At 32.8% G+C, this 26,238-nt stretch overlaps 2 protein-coding genes and 1 long non-coding RNA gene across 3 annotated transcripts; 2 read left to right on the top strand and 1 right to left on the bottom strand.

Moving 5' to 3' along the window:
* Nucleotides 1-2,065: 2,065 nt before the first annotated feature.
* Nucleotides 2,066-3,831, bottom strand: LOC111997431 (rubisco accumulation factor 1.1, chloroplastic). The gene has a single exon (XM_024029516.2). The coding sequence runs from the start codon at nt 3,717-3,719 to the stop codon at nt 2,364-2,366; it is 1,356 nt and encodes a 451-aa protein (XP_023885284.2). The 5' UTR covers nt 3,720-3,831; the 3' UTR covers nt 2,066-2,363.
* Nucleotides 3,832-7,516: 3,685 nt separating this feature from the next.
* LOC112025594 (uncharacterized) lies at nt 7,517-14,453 on the top strand. Its single transcript, XR_010629099.1, has 3 exons — nt 7,517-7,977; nt 8,619-12,112; nt 13,907-14,453. It is a non-coding gene; the product is annotated as an uncharacterized LOC112025594 (long non-coding RNA).
* Nucleotides 14,454-16,269: 1,816 nt separating this feature from the next.
* On the top strand, nt 16,270-19,113 carry LOC112025595 (1-aminocyclopropane-1-carboxylate oxidase homolog 1). The gene is made up of 3 exons (XM_024058260.2): nt 16,270-16,894; nt 17,775-18,096; nt 18,608-19,113. Exons 1-3 carry the CDS (start codon nt 16,350-16,352, stop codon nt 18,866-18,868), a joined length of 1,128 nt encoding a protein of 375 aa, XP_023914028.1. The 5' UTR covers nt 16,270-16,349; the 3' UTR covers nt 18,869-19,113.
* The last annotated feature ends 7,125 nt before the right edge of the window (nt 19,114-26,238 follow it).

The raw sequence follows: 26,238 nt of genomic DNA, 5'->3' as shown, positions 1-26,238 counted from the left end.
TTGAGATATTTCCTGGTCACCTCTCACAATGCAAGCAAATTATGAAATGTAAATTAAATCATTCAATCATGTTATATAGCAGTCATTGAATTTCACAGGGAGTTATCACATTGGTTGGCTTCTCACAAAACTTTTTTCCTCTGATCATATCTGACTTTTCTGTGCAGATAATTGCCATTATATTTGAGACGATATGCTACTTTTCTAACCCATTTGATGAAGCTGTCCACTTCACTTAAGGGTACACAACCACGCCATGACTGTTCCATATTGATTTGGCCCATTTTATTATCATGTCATACCAGTGGAAGTTATACCTGCAAAATATAAAGAACTCAAATGATTTCCTTCTCATAGGCTCTCTCTCAACTTTGGAAAAATAAGTTTCTGATATTATTTCCAAACAAAATTGCTATAGTTTGCAGCCTGCATTTTGACAAGCTGTAGATCATGTTTTGATTTCTGGGGATAAAACAAGTGGACTTTCTTCCAGATAAAAGTTAGTTAATATCTTTGGAAAACGTTTGGCTCCAAACTAGTTTGGAGCTATCTTGCTCCAACCAATGGTGTGATTGAAGAGACCATTCATTTGTAGTTTTAGTCATATGACTTTCCAAATGAATTATGTGATTTGCTTAAATACTACACATGGATAATCTTATAAATCATCATGTAACGGATTAGAAAAGATAGCTCGAAACCAGTTTGGAGCCAAACTTTGTCCAATATCTTTTGCAGTGAACAATGACCAGTTGCTTTCATTTGGTGTGCCAAGCATAGCTATGGCAACGTCACCTGTGCTAGTCCCAGCAATGGAGTCAATGTAGTCTGCCATACTAGCATCTTCATCATCTAGTTTCTATTTAAGAGAATAATGAAAGAAGAAAATCCCAGTGGTCTATTTCAGATAATGAAACTAGGCCAAGGTTCTGAATCAGGTTCTACATAACCATTAAACATAAAGCATAAGCATTGATAGATTCCACAAAAACTTGAAGCTGGTTTTCAAGAAAGGCAAGGATTATCAAAGGAACGATGCCTCTCAGTACCCCACCATCAATGCTAAGAATGGTAATAAGCTTTTCATCACATCTACCACAAATACATTGCCTATAAAAAACTTCCCCTACTTAAACATTGAGACTACAAGTCTACAACACAATTTGTCAACTCCACAAGCAAATAAACATGGTCGTCTGATATAGTACCCTATGTTGTACTTGAGAATGTAGTTAGTAGAAATATTAAATGAGAGAAAATACAATAACTCACCTGTTTGACCTTGATGATTGGATATTATTAAGTGATTCTGCCAACAGATGAGAAGGGCCAGAGACCAGCAATCTTGCGTCCTTTAGATCACTGAAATGGTTATTCAACCCCTCCCTCACATCAACTGAAGTAGTGGTTTTCTCTTTCTGTTCTTGATGTGGCTAACTGATGACCTTAGTGGAAGCTTCTCAAGTTGTTTCTTTCGTACATAAGAAGGCCTGTGGCAACATCTATTGAGGTTATTGTAATTTTTCACTCCTGAAATGATCTATGGTAACCTCTCAAGACACTGCTATTCCCTTTAAAAACAGATATGGATGACTCATCAAACTGCTGGCAGCCACTCTATTCTCTAGCTAACACGACAGCTATAATTAAATGGTAGTGACAGCTAAATAAACTACATTCTGATCTTTGGTCAACAAAGGTTATGCAAATCAAACAATCATGAGAGTTATACAAAAGGCACAGACTCAATTTATAATAAAGACACAAGTACTGATATTGTAGTCTTATAAACTTGAAAGAGGTCTGGGGTCCTGTCTGTTGTTCTGTAGTTTGCATATCTAATATTGATATCTCAATCAATAAAATTGCATTACGAACAAAGAAATACAAGAAGATAAACTTTTCCATTACAATTGAAAGACCAGAAGAAATGTATTGCTAGGTAGTATATACAAGAAACACACTCCTAATGGTTAACAAAAGATTATTATACATTTGCTGTAAATTGTGAATACTTAAGGCAAGCATTATATAACAAACAAGCAAGTCTGCAACAACGTAAAAGGAAAAGAAAAATGTAGTGAATATATATCATATTGTATTTTATGAATACAAATAGAAGCAAGAATACAAAGGGCAAAATTCCCTATTAAAAAATAAAATAGAAGATTACAACAAGATTTTAAGTTAAACAAGAGCCATCTTTGGCAACAATGGAGAAAGAAAACAAAAAAACCCCTTCTAGAGGTCATTAATTTGAAGTCCATCTGACTGAACTTCAAGCTTCCACCATTGCTAAAATTCTACAACACTTGCTTCAATCTCCACTAGTAATACTGATACTAACATAGTATTACTCTACCTCACTCCCAATCTTCATCAGCCAATTGATCATCAGCCTCTTCTCTTGGTGGCCTAACCACCAACACCACAGTCCCTAAACTCTCTGTCACACCCTTTTCCTTCAATGCCAACCCTCTTTCAACCTTCAAGCCCCCGCCATTACTATCAATTGCCACCAAATAAAACCCGTCATCTGCAGCCACCTCCTTCCTACTCCTATCAGCCACCACCAATATAGCCTCCTCCTTATACCACCTATTCGCCTTCCAAGGCAATACCCTCGCGTCCACAAACGACACAACAACTCCCCCATTTCCTAACCCGGCCACGGGCGCCCACGCCGGCAAAACCACCCACCTTTTCCACCCTTTTTCCGCCACCACCACACCAAACTCCCCTTCACTCCTACACTCCCTCGGTGCATCCAAAACCCCAATTTCCCTCTCCTCATCTCTACAAACCGGCAACACCACCACACTACTCGCCTCCGCCACTTCACCAATCTTCAATCTGACGACCGGAACCCGAACCCCACTCTCGACACCCTCTTCCCCTCCTTTCCCTTCGTTCGCCCCTTTCAACTCTTCCAACACCCTGTTCTTAGCTCTCTCACTCTTAGCAACTTCCAACGCTAATTCTAAAGCAGAAGTTCTCTCCTCAGACGGGTTCCTATGCTCTCTACCTTGCCTATAATACATAAACGAAAGACAGTCACCTGGAATACCGTAATCAAAACTGTCCCACCCTTTATCGCCGCGTCTGCGAGGGAAGTCCTTCATCGCTCGAGCGAGGTCTTGAGCGCCCTTAGCATCAAGCTTACTATCAACGATGTAACGCGCCGCAGCCTCACGCTGTTGGGCACTGAGCAGGCGAATTTCGTAGAGCAATTCGGCACCACCGAGGTCGAACGAAGAGAGCAACTCAGGGTCGTTGGAAGTGGACTGCACAAGAGAGTCTCGAACTTGAGCAGCGACCACTAGCCTGTTCTGTTCGACGCCGGAAATGCCGGTGGCTTCTTCGAGGGAAGAAGGGGTGAAGCCTTCCCGGATGAGGGCGGGGATTAATGGGGCGTACTCGAACCATAGGCCGAGGCGGTTGGCGAGGATGTCGAGGCGGTTGGCGGTGTCGAGGGAGTGGAATTGGGAGGTGAGGGGGTTAGAGGGGGGTGGCCTGAAGGGTTGATAGAGTTGTTGTTGTTGTTGTGGGTTTTGGTTTTGGTATTGGGGTTGTTGGGATTGGCCAGATGGGGAGAAAACGGCTGAGATGGGTTTAAGAGAGGTTTTAGGGAGAGGAGAGTGGAGGGAGTGGTTGTTGAGAGGGTTGAGGAAGGCGGAGGAGAATGGGGGTTTCAGGGGGTTTACAGTTACAGAGAACATGTTGTTGCCTTATCTGATTACTGATGATGTTGGATTTTTTTTCTTTTTCTCTTGAGAAAGACAAAAGGAAGAAAGGGGTAGGCTTTCAGTTGTATTAGAGCTGAAGGTAGTTGGTGACTTTTAGTAGAGGATTTTTTTTTTTTTTTTTTAGGAAAATTATTAAGGTAGACCAATAAATATATACAGTGTTGGACACTTTTATCCAAACTAGTAAAAAGTAACCTTGAGGGTGGGGTGCAATTGTTTTGGGTCCAAGAGTTGCCTGCTTCGAGTTGGGTGTTTTGTGAAAATATTGTGCCATGATGTGGATAACCCTAACGAATTTAGGGTTGCCTCATGCCATGAGCTCTATGGTTTCAAGTGGGTGAGATCAATGATGACATGCATGGGACTCTTTTTTTGTTCATAAAATAATAATAATAATAATAATAACTAGTCTCTGAGCACATGCTCACGCGCGTGCTCGGAGGCTCTTCTATTTTTTGAGTTAAAAAAAATAAATATGTGGGGTGAGTTTTGTAGATTGGAGGAGTTTTAAAACTAAAAAAAGAGTAATCCTATTTTGTAGGGATTTAGTGAGTAGAAGTAGAAATTTAAATCAACATAAAAGTAAGAGTTTATTAGAAGCAGGTAGACATTTCAACGTAGAAGTAGGAATTTATTATTTTAACCTCATTTTTAAGTTTTAGGTAGGGGTATTTTTTACAAAAAAAAAAAAAAAAAAAAACAATAACTAACTTTCTTTTGCCAATTTACTATTTTAACCTCATTTTAAAGTTGTTGGTTAATTAATTTAGGGGTATTTTTGACAGGGAGAAAAGCAATAACTAACTTTCTGAATCCTCTTAATATATACAGATAATAAAAACTAGTAAAAAGTAGATGAGACTTGTTAGTTTCAAACTCTTCTTAAAACAATGTGATTATTTTATGACAAAATATAATTGATATGAATCATACAATATATTCTATTTTCTAAATTAAGCTATTTATATTGGCTATTTGAAAGTATTTTAAATTTGCATATTTATTTTAAGGAAACATAATGCATTTTACATTCAATTATTATATAAGTTGAGATATTTTGTAAATAATATAATGTATGGTTGTAATTTGTTTATACTTTATAGTGCTATTTACAAATAGTTTATTCTCTATACGTCTTGATTCTATTAAAGAGGAAGCATATATAACTTGTAAGTTAGAGCATAACTTATATTAAAAAATAAAAATAAAGAATTTACTGAATGGACTATCGTGGACCAAAATGGATCAAACTGGACCGAACAAATTGTAATAGACTGAATGGATTGGGTGGATTGAAATAGAATGAATGGATTGAAGTGGATCTAAATGTTACGTTGATGTTGTTCAACAAGAATGTAGCATTATTGAATTTTTAGAAGATTCATATGTAAGTTTAAAAAATTTACAAACATAATTAAAACTGAATTATTAAATAACTTACTTTAATAAAATATAGGATGCAACTTTGAGGAAAAGAAACACAAAAATTTGGGGTGTTGTGTGGTATTTAAGTTTAGAAATGATTGACAATAGGCTTTTAATTTGAATAGAATTTAAATTTGTTAAATTTAAATGATAAATTTTTACTTAAATTAAATTATTGTTAAATCTTATCTCTTAATTTGAGGAAATATATCCTAACATAATAAAATAAATTTAATACTTTATGAGAGTAGTCACTTGGTAGTTGGCACAATCACAACTTTTAGACCCAATTTTTATTATATAATATAGTATATGATGTGTACAATAGTGTATTTATGAAAATATGTACAATGTTGTCCACTTTTTTTTAGTCTAAAATGTAAATCTTACATGAATAGTGCAATGTAAAACAATAATTATCCCTTTTTTAACCCTTTACTTTCCAAAATTTTCATTTGACCATTTATATTGACTTTGTTTTCATATTTGTGGGACAATTCATTTCTATTATTTTTCTGGTCATTCATAATATATTTTTCTACTTATAACAATTAAAATTTCTTTATTTTACCGAATTTTGGAGCTAGTACTTCATGAAATAGTTAAATATAAAGCACATTTAAAAATTAGATTACTAATAAAATTAAGCATGAAAAAACTCCAAATGAAAATTTTAAAAAGTAAATTGTCAAAATGAAAACATCCCTAAAATTTATGGGCCAAACGTGCAATTTTTATTGGGGCAAAATTAGGCAAATAATGGGGAAAGAGAAATTGAGATTGGAATCACAACAGGGCCACCACAAATGATGTCATTAACTATACAATTACAATTGATTTTTTTTTTTTAACCATTTGAAATTTAAATGGTTTGGTTTTGTAAATTAAAAAAAAAAAATTGTAAATGTTAGTTATAGCTTCTTAGGTGCTATATATACGTAAGTTTTTCAATCAAATTCAAACACATAATTGTATTAACTAATGAAGTACAAATAATTTTATCTTTACAGAGGAGAGGACTGTTACATTTAAAACTTTGCTATAAATACAACTTCAATTATAATTATTTCAAAACTTGTTGAGATTGCAAGTTACAAGAAATGAATAATCACTTTAATTATTTTCACATGAGCTCACTACTAACATTATTTGTATTTTTCACCACTTACAACATGTCACTTTAATAAGTGAAAAGGATAAAAGTTTTGATACAAGTTCTATTCTAAGCCTTGTTTTTAATACAATTATGTGTTTAAATTTAATAAGAGAATTTAACGTAACTTGTATAGTTTGTGGAAATGGTGAACTTAGAAAATTAATTTACTTCATGAAGAACATTATATGGTCTATATGGTTATGGAAGAAAAATATCAAAAAAGAACTATTCTTCAATCATGTCAATAAATATGGCATCATACTTTTAAGACAAGTGAAAAATAATTTTTGTCTACTAACCGGTAATGGAAGCAAGGAACTACTATGATTACCCTCAAATTGAGTAGTCGCTCTCTCTCACCTTTATTATCCTCATTAATTGGGAAATTCTTCTAAAGAGATTTATAATCAAATATACTTTGACCAAGAATGAGAAGGTTATTCCCCTGCAGTTTTTAGTAGCTTTTTTGCATAATATTTATTAAAAATTATAGTTTTAGTAACTTCTTATGTTATTATGTATGTGCGACAAAAGCAACTAATTTATTTCTAAAAAAAACTTTTTTTTTTATTTTTTATTTTTACAATCACACTTATGTAACTCACCCAATGAACTCAGAAGAGTAAAAGATTTTTCTCTGTACTAAAATACTTTTTTTTTGGAAACATTTGTACTGAAAATACTTATACACCATTAAAACGTATATACAACATAACAAAAGATCTGGTCCCTTTGTGTTTAGGAATGATAGTGGGGTCTAATTAGCTAAATTAATAAAGTTTTTGATAGTTGAATAAACGATGTGGAGTTTAATCCCGCTTACACAAAAAACTAATTGATGTCTTGACCTAATGATAAAAAGTTATCATAAAAAACGGACGCCATAAATTGAAACTTTCAAAAAAAGAAAAAGAAAAAGAAAAAAAAAGGATGGATTCATGCAGGAAAGAGAAATAGGGTTGCAAACGGCAAACCCTTTGTGTGAGGTAAAGAAATTTCATTACTACCTATATTGTGAAGAAAAATCCTTGGGTTCTTGGGTTAGGCCCATGAAGTGAATTAATTGGTACCACGGGGAAGTCCCAACGTACACAAGGAATTGGGGCTAGGAAATATGCCCAAGAAGTTACTTGGGCTCTTGCGTTTTTGCATAAATTTGACCCAATATCCATATTATATATTTGCCACTAGAAAAAATAAAAAATGAAAAAAATCTGGTAAAGTTTCGTGTTGTCAGTCTCCATCATCCAACAAAAAAATTTAGGAATTTTGCTTATTCTAAAAATTAATTGCTGTATTGGCCGATGTATAACAATTGTTATGGAACAATGCTATAGTATTAAAAAAAAAAAAAAAAGAAAAGAAAAAAAAGTTAAGACAGTTGGAGGAGGGATTTGAATAGAGGAAAAGTTGTGAGAAGTTGAGAACACCAACAACATCAACAAGACAGAGCTTACTAATTCTAAGTATATCATCTTCTTAGATATATCCCAAAACTTCCACAGCCAAGTCTGCAGTGAGAGTTAGATATGTTGGCAAATCTTGGTACGTACTACTAACATTCAACCTTTCTTTCATCCACCACTAATTAACAATCCACACCAACGCTCGTCTCTTCATCTCCTGCATTGGGAGCTTATCACACCTCAGGTAACCATTTCTTCATTTCATTAATTGTTCATAAAGATAAGTCTGTTTGAAGTTCTCTTAACTTTTGTAATAAGATTGCCTTGTCATTGTTTTCTTTTGATAGTTAAATAGAAAAAAAACTGTATGAGATTGAAAGAAAATAGCAATGAATATTGATATGCTAAGTTCCACAATGTTTATTTTGGGTTGTAATGGGGTTTATTTATATTAAGTCCTGATATTCTTATACAGAAATTTTACATAAATGAACCCCTTTTTGGAAATTCTAGGGGCCACCCATATTTTGATCCTTAGGAAAGATTTAGAATTTCAGAATTTGCTATTTTTTCACATATCCAATCCATATTTGTCCATAAAGTTTGGTTTAGCTCAACCCTAGTTCTTTCACTTGATATCATTATAGTTGTGTTCATAAAACATGCCTTTAGTATACTATCGGGTTTCAATTTATGACATCCACTCCTGACGACGGTGGAGATTGAACCCTATATCTCTTATTTAATTATTAGAAATTTTACCAGTTGAGCTCACTGAAATCCACTTGAGTATACTATCTTAATTAGTATTATATGAATGTTTCAGTTTATCATATGATACAATTTATGTTTCTAATAGTTTTTTCCACTCTTGTTAAATTTCAGGACAATCAGGAATGAAGATTGAATTTTGCTGTTGTTGTGTCCTCCATATGTACAATGTTTTTACGACCCACTTTTCTTGAGGTTTACCATTTTTTGTTTTCTTTTTATATTAAGTAAATGCTTCCCCATTTATATTTAAAAATTTATCTACTGCAGATTGTTTTTAATTGATGTGAATTTTTGTGTTCTCTTTTCTTAGAACTTTTTATTTTTTATTTTTTATTATCTTGAAGGTGAGGACCAATACAAATTCAGCTAGGTTTTAATTAAATGTTTTATTTCTGTAACATTGATGACTGAGTTGTGATTTATGAATGTGCGATTTGATGAAGTGCTCAGAGTCTGCTGTAATCACCATCAATGTCTTAACAGATTATTGACTTTCAGATTAAAGTTGGCCATTTATAACTTGTTCATATGATTCTTAATGAAAATAAATCATTTTGTGGATGTTTGAAACAAAGATGGACTGCAGAATTGGCCTAATATATTAGTGGACTCAGTTATTGTCTGCCACTTAGTAGCCTTTACCTTCACTCTTCTCCGCATCAACTGCTCAACAAAAGGTCAGACTGCTGAAAATAAACTCCATCACTCAATTTATAATTCCCCAGCAGGCCGTTATTTGGCCAATCAACCTCCAATTAGCCACACTATTGGCATCAGAGATCCTTCTGGATATTGAATCTCTTGCCGATGTGTTAAATATTTTCAGGATCCAAATGCTTAATGAGAATAATGATTACATGATGATGATGCAGAATACAATGATTTTAGCAAATTGTAATCCTTGTGAAGCTTTTGTGACGGCGATGACTGAAAATGAACATGATGAAAACAAGAATCAAAACAATATCCAGAATGAAATAAGGAGAATTACTTTAATATATCTTATTGCAGTTTTTTTTTTTGGATAAGTTAATTAAATGTAGTGGCCTCACTGAGAAATACTGATTGCAGACTTATTCATAAATTATTCCTGGTAAAGACATGAAAGCAAACAGTAATTTTATTTTCCATGGTCTATGACATGCCAATACAAGACTGTAATGTGCATGGGTGTAAGAATAACCGAAATCTTTCGGGTTGTTTTCTCAGATTCTGTTTTGGTTTTAAAATACAATAATCAATCCTCTTGTGTATGTTTCATGATTAAAGAAAATATCATTGTTTTCTTTGCTCTCAAAGGCGGCAGTGCTTTACTCTCTCTTGGCTATTCTTTGTCACTTTTTCAGCCGCCTCACTTCTTTTCTCAGACTCCTAACTTGACTTGACTTAGGACTCTTTCTTAAACTTGGCCAACACGCTTATTAATTTAGCTTTCCCATGGTCTGGACCCACAACAGAATGAAGATTCAATTTTGCTGTTGTTGTTTCCTTCATATGTCCAATGTTTATGGCCTACTTTTCTTGAGGTTTGCCATTTTTTCTTTTCTTTTATATTAAGAAAACGCTTCTCTATTTATATCTAAAATTTTATCTTCTGCAGATTGTTTCTAATTGATGTGATGTGTGTTCTCTTTTCCTAGAACTTTATTTGTTTTTATCTTGCTGGTGAGGACCAATACAAATTCAACTAGGTTTTAATCAAATATTTTCTTTCTGTAACATTGATGACTGAGTTATGAATGTGTAATTTGATGAAGTGCTCAGAGTCTACTGCAATCATCATCAATGTTTTAACAGATTATTCATTGATGACTGAGTTATGAATGTGTAATTTGATGAAGTGCTCAGAGTCTACTGCAATCATCATCAATGTTTTAACAGATTATTCACTTTCAGATTAAAGTTAGCCATTTGTAAACTTGTTCGGATGATTCTTTCAATGGAACTAAATCATTTTTTGAGTGTTTGAGGCAAAGGTGGACTACAGAATTGGCCTAATATATTAGTGGACTGAGGAATTATTGTCAGGGTATTGAATCTCTTGCATATTAGTTCAATCTTTTCAGTATTCAAATGCTTAATGAGAATATTGATTACATGTTGATGATTCAGAATATAATGATTTTAGAAAATAGTAATCCTTGTGAAGCTTTTGTGATGGTGATGACTGACAATGAACATGATGAAAACAAGAATTGATCTATCTCAACAATATTACAGCATAAATAAGGAGAATTACTTTAATAAGTCTTATTGCAGGTTTTTTTTTTGAAAAGTTAGTTGAATGTAGTGGCCTCACTGAGAATTACTAATTGTAGACTTATTCATAAATTATTGCTGGTAAAAACATGTTAGCATACAGTAATTTTATTTTCCATAGTCTATGATATGCCAAAACAGGACTGTAATGTTTTTTTTATTGTGTTCAATTTAATTCTGAATTGTTTGCTTTTTAAAATATATGCCCCAAATATTCAAACAAGATCAAGAAAAATTTCACCTCACCCTACCAAACATCACATTGTCCACACCCTGTTTAACTCCAGTATCCACATGTTCCATTTTAAAGCCAATTAGGCTAGCTCTAAAAATCAAGTAGTCATCACACAGTGCCACACTGGTTGAGGTGGTTTCTTTTGAACTTTGAACCTAGAGTACAGCAAGCTGAGAAACAGCAACACAGAATGCAAGAAGCTGATATGACAACAAACCCAAAACAAAATACCTGCTCATTGGTCTAAACAAGAGGGCCTACAAGACCTAAGAAAGTCTAAAGATAATCCCCATCTATAGAAAATTCCTTTGTTCTCATCATTAAAACTTAGCCCCCAAGCCAAGTTTACAATTTAAAGCCTTTAAAGTTCTGCCCTTTTCAATTGTTTGTAGCCCAAGTAACTACCTTCTCCCAACCAGGCTTACATTGTGGGATGAATTCCATAATCAATTTCCAACACTCCTTGCAACAGGGAATTCAATGATTTCTCTGTTTGCTGTACTCTGTGTTGCTGTTTTGGCAGCTTGTTTTCAATAAAAGATCTCTCTTGATTATCAACCAAAAAAAAAAAAGTGAACGTAAAGAATACTGTCAGAAAAATGGTGGACACCCATCTGCACCAAAATTCAGTCCAAGATGTTTTGGACTATGATAGAGAGAGAGAGAGCTGAAAGCCTTTGATGATACTAAGGCGGGTGTTAAAAAGGACTTGTTCACACTGGGATAGTGAAAATCCCTCAAATGTTTGTCATACCAACAAATGAACTCTCAAGTGAGACATCATATTCAGGGTCAACCCACCTCCATATTCCAGTGATAAACAAGTTGTTGAGGAAATTAAGCGTGTTTCGGAGACATTGGGGCTTTTCCAGATTGTGAATTATGGGATCTCTGAAGATGTCATGGATGATATGATCAAAGGAATTCGCAGATTTCATGAACAACCAACTGAAGTAAAAAGGGAGTATTACTCGCATGATGCAACAAAGAACATTACATACATGAGTAATTTTCATCTTTATAAGGCAAAAGCTGCAAACTGGAGAGATTCTTTGTCTTTTGCCATGGCTCCTGTTGCTCAAAATCCTGAGGAGTTTCCATCAGCCTGCAGGTACTCCTGGGCCTTGTGGTTTGATATTCATGAACACTTTCTCTTTCTTTAAGCTTCAAGATTGATTTAAAAGTAGCTCTCAAATATGATGACGGATATTAATTCATAAAATGGTTAACACTTTCATTTTGAGTGAGAAAAAGAAAAAGCTTCCTAAAATAAAATTTTATCAAGGAACAATAAGGAGTTTAAGGCATCAGAAGATAATATATCCAGAATTCAACAAATGAGACAAAACAATTTTTTTTATAAGATTTACTAAACTGTTCATTAATAAAATTTGAGTGATGAATTTTGTAGAGAACAGAAACTTCTATGAAAAATCCGAGAAATAAATTTCCAAAACAGTTTTTTCTTCTCAGAAAATTATCTTTTCTCTCATGGAAAGTTTAGGACGAAAAAAATTAGGATATTGTAACTTCTATTCTGATAGCTAGTGTAAAGTTTAACAGTTTAATCCATAAAAATTTCCCATCAGAAAAAAAAAAAATTGTCTTGCACAAAATTGAGCTCTCCAATTTCAGATAGATGTTTTCTCAAATTAAAAGAATTGGCGTGGAAGAGGTAGCCCTCACATAAATGGTAACATTGCAGTTGATGTGTATTTCCTGGTGCTAAGTAAGGTGAATTAAACAACTCCTGAAAAGACATCCTACTCAAATATTACATATTTGGTAAAAAAATTGATGTGGAATAATTTTCTGTACGTCTATCCATTGCATAGATTTGGTAAGTTGAATTCTATTTAAATAGACTGCAGTTCAAGCAAGTGAAAGATGTTTTCAAATGCTTTTTAATTAGTAAAGAATACTGATTTCACTGAACTCTTAAGCAAAGACCAATAAAAAGGATGATATTCATTACAAAAGAATAAAGCTTAAACTATGTAAAACCAACAAGATACTGGAAGAATGGGGTAACAATGAATCAAGTTCAATTGAGCAATCACCCTTGATGTCAGTTTGTCAAATGAGCATTTCAGCTGAAAATTGCTTTTAAGATATAAGTTTAAAAGCAGGGTACAAAGCCTGGAGTAGTTATAAGGTGTAACTAACAATATATGGCTATATAGAATTAATCAAAGCAGGTGGTAGAACTATTTTCCAGTCAATGGTATCTTCAAAATAAGAGAAAAAGCATATGATTTTGAAAATTCTAGGAGTGTACCATGAGAATCAAAATTATAATAATTACAAGTATTTATTTGGCATTAATTCTTGCCATAAATTGTTCCTAAAAACATTAGCTAAGCAATTCAACTTGCCTGCTAATGGAGCTTCACTGATTTCTCATGTAGTAATTTTCACACTCAACATGCAAGGACATTATAATCAGTTATTCAGAGCATGTAAAGATGCTGAGACTTACCCTCTTGGATTGTTGAATTGATGATTACTCCCATAAACTGTCATTGTTATGATTGTTGAATTGATGATTAATATGAGTTTAGCGTGTTACATGTCAACCTATATTAGATGAAAATGTCACAGAATTTCCACTTCTTGTTTGATTTCCAAGATGTTCTGAGAATTTGAAGAACAGGAAGCTAACAATATCCACTCCATACCTGTTATAAAATTCTACAATTTCATCTCCTTCTATCTGTCTTTTTCGTGAACAAAAAGGAGTTCAAACTTCCCAATGTTGATATATATATAAATGTTCCTAACATGAGAGTGGGCAGGAAAATATATTAGCATGTCTGGGATCTACTCTCTTATCTATATAATGCAGCTAAGACAAAATCTTACACAAGTAGAAAACATGTGAATGTTGGCATTGTTTTTGGCGCAGCTTATCTCAAATGACAAGTTCAAAAGTGCTATACAGAGAGTCCTGGCAAACCAAGTAGGCCCTAGAATTTCAGTGGCATGCTTCTTCAGCACTCATCTGCAGCCAGTCAATCAGCTTTATGGTCCAATAAAAGAGTTGTTATCAGATGAAAATCCTCCTTTATACTGGGAAACTCTGGTGAGGGAATATGCTTTCTCTTATGCCTTGAAAGGACTTGGCAACGCTGCACTTGCTCTCTTCAGACTCTGAATTTTGGATGGAAGAAAACTAAAGTAGGCAGATAAGAAATATATGCCTGAAGTATCTACAATATGACATTAAATTTTTAGAAGTCCTCCAAACCAATCAATCACGTGTTAGTTTGTGTTGTTCCAAGTATTGTGTGCGTGTGTGTATGATTGCGTTTCTGAAACTTGAGAATGTACCTACAGTTGGGTTGTATATTTTATCACACTGCCAGTATTGTAAAGCATGAGAGTCCAAGATTTATTTAGAACTAGTCACTAACTCATGCATTCTCTTGTTTGAATTGTGATCATTCTGCTTATTTTTTTTGTTTGGGTATTTATAGATTTGATTAGCATTTTTAATGATAATTTTTCTTTCCATTTTCACAGACCTGGGGAGGTTGTTTGAATAAAAAAATAATTGGAATGCATTCCACAACAAAGAAACACACCATATATGAAATGAAATGAAAGAGAAAAAGAAGGGCGATAGATGTGTGAAAACATATCAGAAACGTGACAGATATGTGAAACCAAGCATTTGTGGTGGTGGAGGCATTTGCTAAAAAGCTAAATTTACCATCAACATATAGCAAAAGTGGGCTGCATCAGTGAAGCAAAAGGCATAATTTTTTGCTGCTGAGCTACAGTGCACAGCCATCTTTGACTGTGCACTGTAGCTAAGATGGTTTAAAAAAAAAAAAAGTAAAAGATATATTATTTTATTGTGTTGGTATGGTGGTCATTGTTTATTGTAGTAGATATATTATTTTATTATGTTATTTATATTATTTTATTATATTAAATATTAAAATAAAACTAGTTATTTTGTAAAGTAAAATAGATAAAATAAATTTTTGTGGTGCCAAATTACAAAAGTTTTGGCACCAACCAATGCTGATGCTAAGCAATAATTTTCAGCTTTCCATCCCTTGAAACTAAGAATAAGAGAGAGAGAATAAGGAGGAGGAAGAGAGGAAGGAACCTATCAAAAGATGACAGTTGTAATCCTGATTTTGATTGATGTGAATTTGTGTGTTCTTTTCCTTAGAATCTGATCTGTATTAACTGGCAGGTGAGGACCAATACAAAAAAATCTGTAAGGTTTTAATCAAATATTTACCTTCTCTAACATTGATGACAGAGTTATGAATGTGTAGTTTGAGGAACTAGTCAAAGTCGGCTGCAATCATCATCAATGTTGTAATAGATTATTAATTTTCAGATTAAAGTTTTTTTTTTTCGAGAAAATTTTCAGATTAAAGTTGATGCTTGCAATAGAAATAAATCTTTTTTTTTTTTTTTTGAATATTTGAGACACAGGTGGACATTTGCTGCCACAAATTAGAGTATATTAGTGGACTAAGGAATTCGCCTAATATATAGTGGTAATTATTGTCTGCTATTACTTAATAACCTTTACCTTCACTCCTCTCCTCATCTACTGCTCAAGAAAAACTTGACCATGAAAATAAACTCCATCACTCAATTTATAATCTCTGATTGGTGACACTTTTGGCATCTGAGATCATTCTGGGTGTTGATTCTCTTGCCAATGTATTCAATCTGTTTGGATTACATCTTGATGATCCAGAATATAATGATTTGAGCACATATTAAAGCTTGTGAAAGATTTTTTGATGTGATGATTGATCATGAGCTTAATGAAGACAACAATTGAACTATCTAAACAGTTTGTTGGCTCTCACAGCGTGAACAAGGAGAATTACTTCAATAAATCTTATTGCAGTTTATTTATCTATTTATTTTTTTTTATGTTAGTTAAACTTAAAGGTAGCAGTCCCACTAAGATTACTAATTGTAGACTTATTCAAAAACTATTGCTGCCAATACAGGACTGTAATATAATGTGTTATTAATTAGTTGTTTTTGTATTCAATTTAATTATCACATGTTTGCTTATTAAAATATATGCCTCAAATAAAAAAAAGATATAGAAAAATATCACCTCACCCACCCAACAAGCATTGTCCTCATGTGTTTATCAAAAAAAAAAAAAACCATTGTCCTCATGTGGTTTGACTCAGTACCCCACGTGTTCAACTCTAAAGCCAATTTAAGTCACTCTAAAAATCAAGTAGTCAATAAAGGCGGTTTTACGTTGGTTGTAGATTTTGGACTTTGGAGTCCCTTTAAACTCCAAAATTGATTCTTTTACTCCAAAATTTTGAACCTAAAGAATACTACCAGAAAAAATGGTGGACACCCATCTGAACCAAAATTCAGTCCAAGATGTTTTGGACTATGATAGACAGAAAGAGCTGAAAGCCTTTGATGATACTAAGGCAGGTGTTAAAGGACTTGTTGACTCTGGGATAGTGAAAATCCCTCCCATATTTGTGATACCAACAGATGAACTCTCATGTGAGAAATCATATTCAGGATCAACCCACCTCCAGGTTCCACTGATAGACCTCAAAGACATCCATGAAGGCGGTGTTCAACGAAAACAAGTTGTTGAGGAAATTCAGCATGCTTCAGAGACATGGGGGCTCTTCCAGATTGTGAATCATGGGATCCCTGAAGATGTCATGGATAATATGATCAAAGGAATTCGCAGATTTCATGAACAACCAACTGAAGTAAAAAGGGAGTATTACTCGCGTGATGTACCAAAGAACGTGAATTTTTTGAGTAATTATCACCTTTATAAGGCAAAATTTGCTAACTGGAGAGATACTTTGTCTTTTGGCATGGCTCCTGTTGCTCCAAGTCCTGAAGAATATCCAGCAGTCTGCAGGTACTCCTAGTCCTTGTGGTGTAATAGCATAAACATGTTCTCTTTCTTTGAGCTTCAAGTTTGCTTTGAATACTTGCAACAGCAAGATGATAAAAAGTAGCTCCCAAATATGATGATGGATATTTGATTCATAGAATGGTTAACACTTTCATTTTGAGAGATTAAAAAAATTCTCTATATGGTCATAAAATAAAATTTTATTGAGGTACAATAAGGAATCATTAGAAGAAAATATATCCAGAACCCAACAAAAGAGACGAAGAGATTCTTTTCCAAGATATACTCCAACTTTTTTTTGATAATAGTGAGTGATGAACTTTGAAGAAAACAAAAATCTGTGAGAATTTTGAGAAATAAATTGCCAAGACAGTTTTTTCTTGCCAAGGAATTATAACGGAATTGAACAAAAGTCTTGAATTAAATAAATTTGTAATTTAGAGGACTTAATTGAATGAAAGTGAATGAAAGTAAAGTTAGAGGCCTGAAATAAGTTTCAATCAAACTTAGAGGGTTCAATTTGCATTTTAGCCAATAAAAAATTATCATATTATAACCTCTGTTCTGATAAAAAGTGTAAAATTTGACACTTAGTCTAATCCATAAAATTTTCCCATCAACTAAACAATATTTCCTTGCACAAAATTGGGCTCTCCAATTTTAGATGGATGATTTTTTTGAAATAAAAAGAAATAGGATGTGCAGCAGTAGCCACATGATTATAACATTGCAGTTGATGTGTGTTTCCTGATGCTAAGTAAGGTGAATTAAGCAACTCCTGAGAAGGCATCCTTCAGATACAACATATATGGTGAAAATTTGACGTGGAATAATTGTCTGTATATCTATCCATTGCATAGCTTTCTAATTAAACAAACTGCAGGGACATTGTAATCAGTTATTCACAGCAAGTAAAGAGGCTGGGACTTACCCTCTTGGAGTTACTATCCGAGGGCCTTGGGCTCAGATCTAATCAGCTGGCTGAGATGGAGTGTGCTGCAGGACACGTCCTTGTCTGTCACTACTATCCAGCATGCCCTGAGCCTAACAGAACAATGGGAACCAGTGAGCACACAGATCCTGATTTCTTCACTATTCTTCTACAAGACCAAATTGGAGGCCTACAAGCCCTTTACCAAAATCAGTGGGTTGATATCCCTCCAGTGAAAGGAGCTTTAGTGGTTAATCTTGGGGACCTTTTTCAGGCAAGTACAGCTACACATCATACAAGAAACAATCCATTAAGGAGTGATATTGCAAATGATTCCCAATTACTCCCATAAACTGTCTTTGCTATGACGTTTGAATTTGATTAATATGAGTTACCAATCAAATAAAGATGATTAATATGAGTTTTGTATGTGACACCTATATGTCTATATATTTATTTTTAATGAACTTCTCACATAATTTCCACATATTGTTTGATTTCCAAGATGTTCTGAGACATTGAAGGACAGGGAAACTAACAATATCCACTCGAAACCTGTTATATCATTCTACAATTTCATCTCTTTCTATCTGTCTTTTTCTACAACAAAAACAAGTTCCAATGCTTAGGAAACATGCAAAAGTAAAGAATGAAATTTTTTTGAAGCTTCTATGACTCTTATATTGCCTAATTTGGGATCTACTTTACCATCTTGATAATGCAGCTAAGACGAAATCTGGTACAAATATAAAACATGTGAATATAACAGCATTGTTTTGGTGCAGCTTATCTCAAATGACAAGTTCATAAGTGCGACACATAGAGTCCTGGCCAACCAAGTGGGCCCTAGAATATCAGTGGCATGCTTCTTCAGCAATCATATGCAGAAGCAGATGCAGCCAGTCAATAGGCTTTATGGTCCAATAAAAGAGTTGTTATCAGATGACAATCCTCCTTTATACAGGGAAACAACGGAGAAGGAATATGCTTTCTGCTATGTCTCAAAAGGACTCGGCAACTCTGCACTTGATCATTTCAAACTCTGAGTTTTGGAAGGAAGAAATTTATGCCTGAAGTATCTGCAATTTGACATTAAATTTTCACAAGTCCCCCAAACCAATCAATCACATGAGTTGGTTTGTGTTGTTCCAAGTATTGTGCATGTGTGTGTCTGTATGATTGTGTCTTTGAACCTTGAGAATGTACCTACAGTTGGGTGGTATATTTATTTAAAGTTTGCATTCCGCAACAAATAAACACACTAATATAGGAAATTATAAACTTAATATAACATGCACACTGCAATAATATAGGAATTATACTTATATTTGAGAAAACAAATACTGCAATTCTAAACTTAGTGTAACATGTTACATGTGTTCTATGAAATGGCAGTATACATTTAAAAAAAAAAAAAAAATTTCTTGGATATGTTCAAATTAGTCAATCAATTATAGTATATTAGAAAAAATCAAGTAAATTTTCTCTATTTTAATAAAACAATACTATAATTATGTAATTTAGATCTTTTATTAAATTACTTTATATATATATGTATGCACTATCTATTGTTGTTGAATACAAAGTACATTATATGTTCCATTATATAAAACTTTTTTAAAAAATTATATTATATTTTTCTACACATTGCATGAGTCCGCTACTAATGTTCATAAATTATAAAATACTAGTCGCTAACCCGAGCGATGCATGTGAAAATTACTAAAAATGAAATCTAATGAACGCAAAGCAGTTATGCAGAATACCATTTAAATTAAAAGACAAATATTAGTGAATGTCATTATCCTTAGCTGTTTGTGTTGTATCTAGAGTTTCATATCTAAGTTACTACAATACTACTTGCAGCCACTAAAGCTCACAATATAAGTATATTATATAATTAAGGTCAAAACTTATATTATCTTCAAGCTCCCCTTAGCCTTACAGAGTCCCTAACAAAATTTCTTTTGTATTGAATTTGATTTTAGAGGACTGATTCAAAATTATTTGAATTAAACCTCACAAATTAGAAGAAAAAAAAATTAAAAAACATTACAACATTGTAGCTGATTAATATACAAATAAACTACCAATTTAACATGATAAATTACTATTAGTAATTTAGAAAGCAAAAATTAACAAAATTAAAGTTGTTACCCACTTAACCTAAAACTTTTCATATTCTAAAGTTTTCAAACAACTATTGATATAAAATACCGTAAGTTGTTCATGCTGTAAAAAATTTGAGAGAACAACATAGCAAGCATCTTAAACTCTTTCTTGCTTGGATCCTACAAAACAATATATATATATATATATATATCGATGGAGACAGAAAATGCCTTTAAAGAGACAACCAATTACGATAGTGTTGGAGGCAAAGTAAAAGATTAAAAAAAAAAATGAAGAAGCAAGTGGTTTGGCTAGCATACCAGCTAGTTAATTTATATCAAAAGACATAAAAATCTTACAATCAAGTAGAATCCAAAAGTAAATAAATACATGTGGTACAATAAGATAAATAAAAGGTTTGTCAAGATGATCAAATTTGGCAATGAAGAAGACGCAACAGCTATTGATGAGGGTAATCTCTATCTTAAACTTGTGATAATGATGAAGATGCAACATAGAACAAAAATGACGATAATTACCATAAAAAGATTATATAAAAAAAACTGTCTTTTATGATATAGCCAAGAGTACAATCAAAGCTAATAGAAGGAATTTTAAATCGATTTCAATGATGAAGGAGGGATTCACTTAAATGAGGAGACCAAGAAAAATGGAGAAGTATCGTGTTCTGAGTATGGTATTGAATTTTAAACTCTATAATTCAATTTGCTAAGGTATTTTAGTAGTTAGCAAATTAAATTCTTTAGACACAGATTACATCATTTAATTGAATTTTTGCAAGCACAATAGCACTAAAACTCTATCATTCAATTTTCTAACTACTAAAACTCTATCACACGAATACTACAAAAACTCTATCACACAGATTATACAATATAAACCAATAATGTTACTGTCTCAAACATTATAAAAATAAAAAATAAAAATAAAAATCAATTTTAAACATAGAAACAAACAATCATCTATCAATACAAATACCCAACCTTAATATATATAAACGCATATCTAACCTACAACACAAAAGAGGTAGTAACAAAATTAAAAAAAAAAAATCAATAAAAAAGAAAAAACACTATTAATCTAATCCTTACATTGATCTATTATGAAGGCAACTACAAGAATAGAGGTCAAGAGCAACTGAGATTTAGAGATACCTAAACTGAATCATCTAGCTTTTCAGTATTAATATAGTGTGAGGAGAGGAAGAGATGAAGGAGTTAGAAAGCCAAAGTCTAGTGTTAGGAAGCTGAAGGGTTGCCGTTTGAGATTGTAACCGTTGAACACAAAGGGTTGCTATTTAAAATTGTAACCGTGGAAGACAAAGGGTTGTCATCTAGAATTGTAACCGTAGAAGACAAAGGGTTGGGAATTATTTTCTTTTTATTAGTATTTTTAAATTTAAGAAAAATTATTTTAAATTGTAGGACAAATTCAAGAAAAGAATTGTAATGACATGGCAGCTGATGTGGCTCAACCTGAGCGTAACAACACTAAATGCTACGCTTCAGCTTTTAGTAATATATAGATAAGAGAATCAGTATGATTTACGACCAAAGAATGCAACACAACGTGGGTAAACAACCCATGAAAGGGATGGTTCATAAACTATAAGAGAGAAAGCATCAAAGTAATACAAATTACAAATTACAAGTCATGTAAACATTTGAAATTCATCTTAGTTGCTTTCAATATCAATGGTCAAATTATATAATATATATATATATATATAGAGAGAGAGAGAGAGAGAGAGAGAGAGAGAGAGAGAGAGAGAGAGAGAGGGCTATGTTTGCGATTGACCAAATCTCAAGAGTCTTTGTATTTTGGACAAAAATAAAAGTACATGATGAAACCCAATTTTAGTGTAAAAAGGTACAAACCAAAATCCTTCTTAGAAAAGGAAAAAAAATGAAAACAGCATAACATGAAAATCTTTTTGAAAAAAAAATTACACATATAATTGACATTAAAGCGCATATAATAATAATAATAAAAATAATAATAATAATAATAATAAAATGAAAAAGCATTTTTATCCTTAAAATATGCATGATATTATTTTATTTTGGCCCTTTAAATTTATAAATTTTCATTTTGGCATTTCATGTTTAATTAATTTTTTATTTTGTTGTTTGATACATTTTTTTGTTTGGTCCTTCAAGAAAATGAAAATTTTAAAACACAATGGTCAATAGGAAAATAGATAAAACAAGCATGAAGTAGCAAAATAAAAAATTAAATTATAAATAATCAAAATGAAAACAATTTGAAAATTTAAAGACCAAAAATATACTTTATCACTTTATCCTAGTATGCTAAAAGGTATAATTGATGCGAGAAGAAGACAAAGAAACCTCTTCAAAAAAAATAAAAAGAGAAGACAAAGAAACCCACAATTTCTCGTCACCTTATTATTATTATTATTATTTTTGGATGGGTTGTTGTGGTCTTGTCGCCTTTATTGCCAAATAACGTTGACAAAGTGAGATGATATGATTCTCAAAAAAAAAAAAAAAAAAAAAGGGTTGGAGATGATATGACTAAGCTACGTAATTATTAATATATATATATATATATCTATATATATATATATATAAAATAGATTAATTCAGATAAAACACGTGGGAATTTTATTTTGGTGGGTGGGACTACCGAAAAATTGACGTGATCTATCAAGTGTAATTAATAATTTATGGAGGTTTTTGCTATTTTTTCAAATTAGTGTTATTTTACTTTAAAAATTATTGCAGAATGCTTGTAGTATTGGCTTGCAAACATTGGAGACGACGTGAGTACATCTCAAATCCTAAAATAATCATGTGCGGTGTGGTTTAAGAATTTTTCATAGTGTTTTTTAATAAGTATAAATTACATAATTTAATAAAAATATTGATCTTGGGCTTTTATCCTAGGATCTATTGGGCATTTGGCTTGCTATGTTATAATCTTTTTTTTTTTTTTCCCCTTCAGATTTTAGTTCAAAATTTTTTTTGAGCTTCTTTTTGCTAAAAGCCCCAAAATTGTTAAGTAGAACAAATTATAGAGTAAAGTTTAATTTTATTGGCATAAAAAAACTTAAGAGTGTTCCCAAATTTTTTTTGAAGGGTAGATAAATATAAAATTTTAAATTATTATATATATAAAAAAAATTTCAGGTCAGGGTGGTCCTGTGATCACCCAGGCCTTCAAGTGCCGCCACCCCTGATCATGTGTCACCTCACCTCCATATCCCATCCAATGCAAAGAGTAAGGAAGCCTTATTTTTCTTATAAAACTTCATTTAGTATATCAAGCTATACAACGTACCAGGCATATATATCTTGTTTTTATAAAATAAATAAATACTAGGGCAGATCTTTGAGTTGAGATTTTTTACCTTTGTTTTTTTGGTTACGAAAAAAAGAATGTGCTTTTCATTAGGAAAAAAAAAAAATATATATATATAATATATATACACATATAAGACCATACACTTCTGTGCAACAATTTGCTGTGACATGTTGTAGGTGGTGAAAAAGAAAAGTATCCATTTGCATGGGGTTCTAATTAAATAGACTATCAAGGTCATTGTAATAAGTTATTCATATCACGTAAAGAGGCTAACTGAACAATATGATTAACAACCAAAGCATGTGACACAATGTGGGTATGTAACCTATGGAAGAGATGGCTTATAAATTATAAGAGATAAGGGTATAAGAGCATTCGCAGCAGCGAAGGCAAAATTTTAGCTATTTAGTTATACAAAAAATTACTTTATCTATTTTACCTACACACATGCTGCAGCAATAGATCTATTTTGGCTTTCAATACAATAAAATAAAATACACACCACAATAAAATAATATGACCACTACAATAAAATAATATATCCTACTACAAAAAAAAAACAACCACAACACCAACCACAACCACTCTACCATCAGCCACAGCCACAGCCACAGCCACAACCACCACCACCAGTACACAGCAGGCAAAAAAAAAAAAAAAAAAAAAAAAACCAAATCTCTAATTTTTTTTTTCTTCAACCCAAACCAAACAAAATAAAAAATCACAAGAAACCACCCGATCGGCAAGCAAGCACTCTGATCGGCGTCAACAATCACGGCTGATCGCGGCAACACCCACACCCACCACCACGAAACCCACCCGAGCCACCCACTGATGTCGACGAACCCAGCCCCAACCCACTGATGCTGACGAACCCAGCCACCAATCGACACCGATCTACCCACACAACCACAACCACCACCACACTGCAGCCCACAGAGAAAAAAAAAAAAAAACCAAGTAAGGTGCGAGATGGTTGGTGGCGTGGATCGGGGCCGGAGTCTGCGGCGGGATCGGCGGCAGGGTTTGGTGTGAGCTGGTGCATGGGTCGGCAGCGTGGAGGTGGGCTGGCAGCGGTGAGAGGAAGTTAAGAGAGTTGAGAGAGAGAGAGAGGTGAGAGTTGAGAGAGAGAGAGAGAGAGAGAGAGAGAGAGAGAGAGAACAAGTATAGCTCCACTGCTGGAGCAAGTTTTTTGTGTGTGAAGAGCTAAAATATACCAATATGGCTTTTTAACACCACTACTGCGAATGATTTACAACCAAAGCATGTGACTGTCACATGCCTTGGTTCATAACTTATAATAGCCCGAAAGAAAGCCATCAAAGTAATACAAATTGCAAATTACAATAACTAAATGAGTTACAACACCACCTCAATAAAATCTAGGCATCCATACTCATTAATTTTGATGCCAACATTGAATCTCGTGCACATTCATACAATCACTAAAATTGGAATTGCTTCAACAAAATCCAGCCCAAAGACAATGATTGAACAAAAGGAAAACAACAAAAACAAAATAAAAACTCAAAGCACATTCAGACAATTCCAAAATTTTCACTTCTAAAAAGTAAATATTGAACAAAGTGTCACTTCGGCAGTTCGGCTGCAACATTAAAGTTGTTCTTGTAGGTCCTTTGTTGAACACCACACATACCATTGTTGACATATAATAACATCCTTTACAAATATGATTTTACCTTTATGAATAATGAATCCATTACGTGTGAACTAATCATTGTATAATTGGAAATTTCGTTCTCATTGTATAGTATACTATGTACCATTCCAAATAAATTATCATAATTTTTTGATGAAAATAAATCATCATAATTACGTACGTACTTTACAGTTTACAAGGATACAAGTCATGTCAACTTTTGAAATTAAACAATTTATATATATATATATATTTATATAATTCAATAGTTACATCAACAGGGAAGGTGAGTTGAATCTGACTCATCTAACCCTCATGAGTCCTGACGAAGAGATGACTAAAAACAGAGTTTAACTATAACAACTCATTTTACCATTATTATATCCAATAAAGTATATCTAAAGAAGCTTTATATTCCCATTAAAAAAAAAAAGAAAAAAAGAAGAAGCTTTATATTAAAAAATGAAAAAAAAAAAAAAAAGTTGGTTATGGCATTGACACCACATCCACGACAAAGATGAGTATTTTTCCCCTCAACCATTGGTATCTTCAATAAAACAAAGAGCCGATGGATCATGGATTTCAAAAATATTGTTTAAAATGATGTGAAAACTGTGGTTTAAAAAGTATTGTTGAAATACGTATTTTTAGAGCCCGTTTGGTCAAAGAATTTCAAAAAATGTTATTTAAAATAATGTGAAAATTGTGATTTAAAAAGTATTGTTGAAATACGTGTTTTTAGTGTTTAAAAAACAAAAAAAATGTGTTTGTATCATAGTTTAAATAACATGTTTCAATATTCAAAAAAGGAATATGTGTTTGGTATTTGTGTTTGATTTTAGAAAAAAGTTGACCAGGTGGACTTTGGGATTCGGCGTGTAGAGACTTAGGATAATTGTAGAGAGAAGAAGAATGAGACATACCTGACCAGGTGAGCCCTTACTATTTTCAAGATAAATTACCCAATTGCCACTGAGAACCTTGTTTTGTTGTTTAAAAACAGGCCGGAGGTGATTTCAAAACTGTGTGTTTGAAAACCGATTTTTGGAACAATGTTTTCCAACAACCGTGTTGAAAATGGATGACCAAAACGTTTTTCTTTTTTGGACACATATGTTCAGTGTTTAAACATTGAACGCATGTGTTTTAAATTGGATGACCAAACCGCCTCAAAGTTTTCAAACTTCTATTTTTTTTTTTTCACTTTCTAGTTTTATAATTATATGTTGACTAAATTAAGTAAAAAAACAAGAAAAAGGAAGAAAAGAAATCATAAGTTTCTACTCACCCACCCAT

The sequence above is a fragment of the Quercus suber genome, unplaced genomic scaffold (assembly GCF_002906115.3).
Source record: "Quercus suber isolate HL8 unplaced genomic scaffold, Cork oak 2.0 scaffold_82, whole genome shotgun sequence".
Lineage (NCBI taxonomy): Eukaryota > Viridiplantae > Streptophyta > Magnoliopsida > Fagales > Fagaceae > Quercus > Quercus suber.
This window is presented reverse-complemented; position numbering and strand designations above follow the sequence as displayed.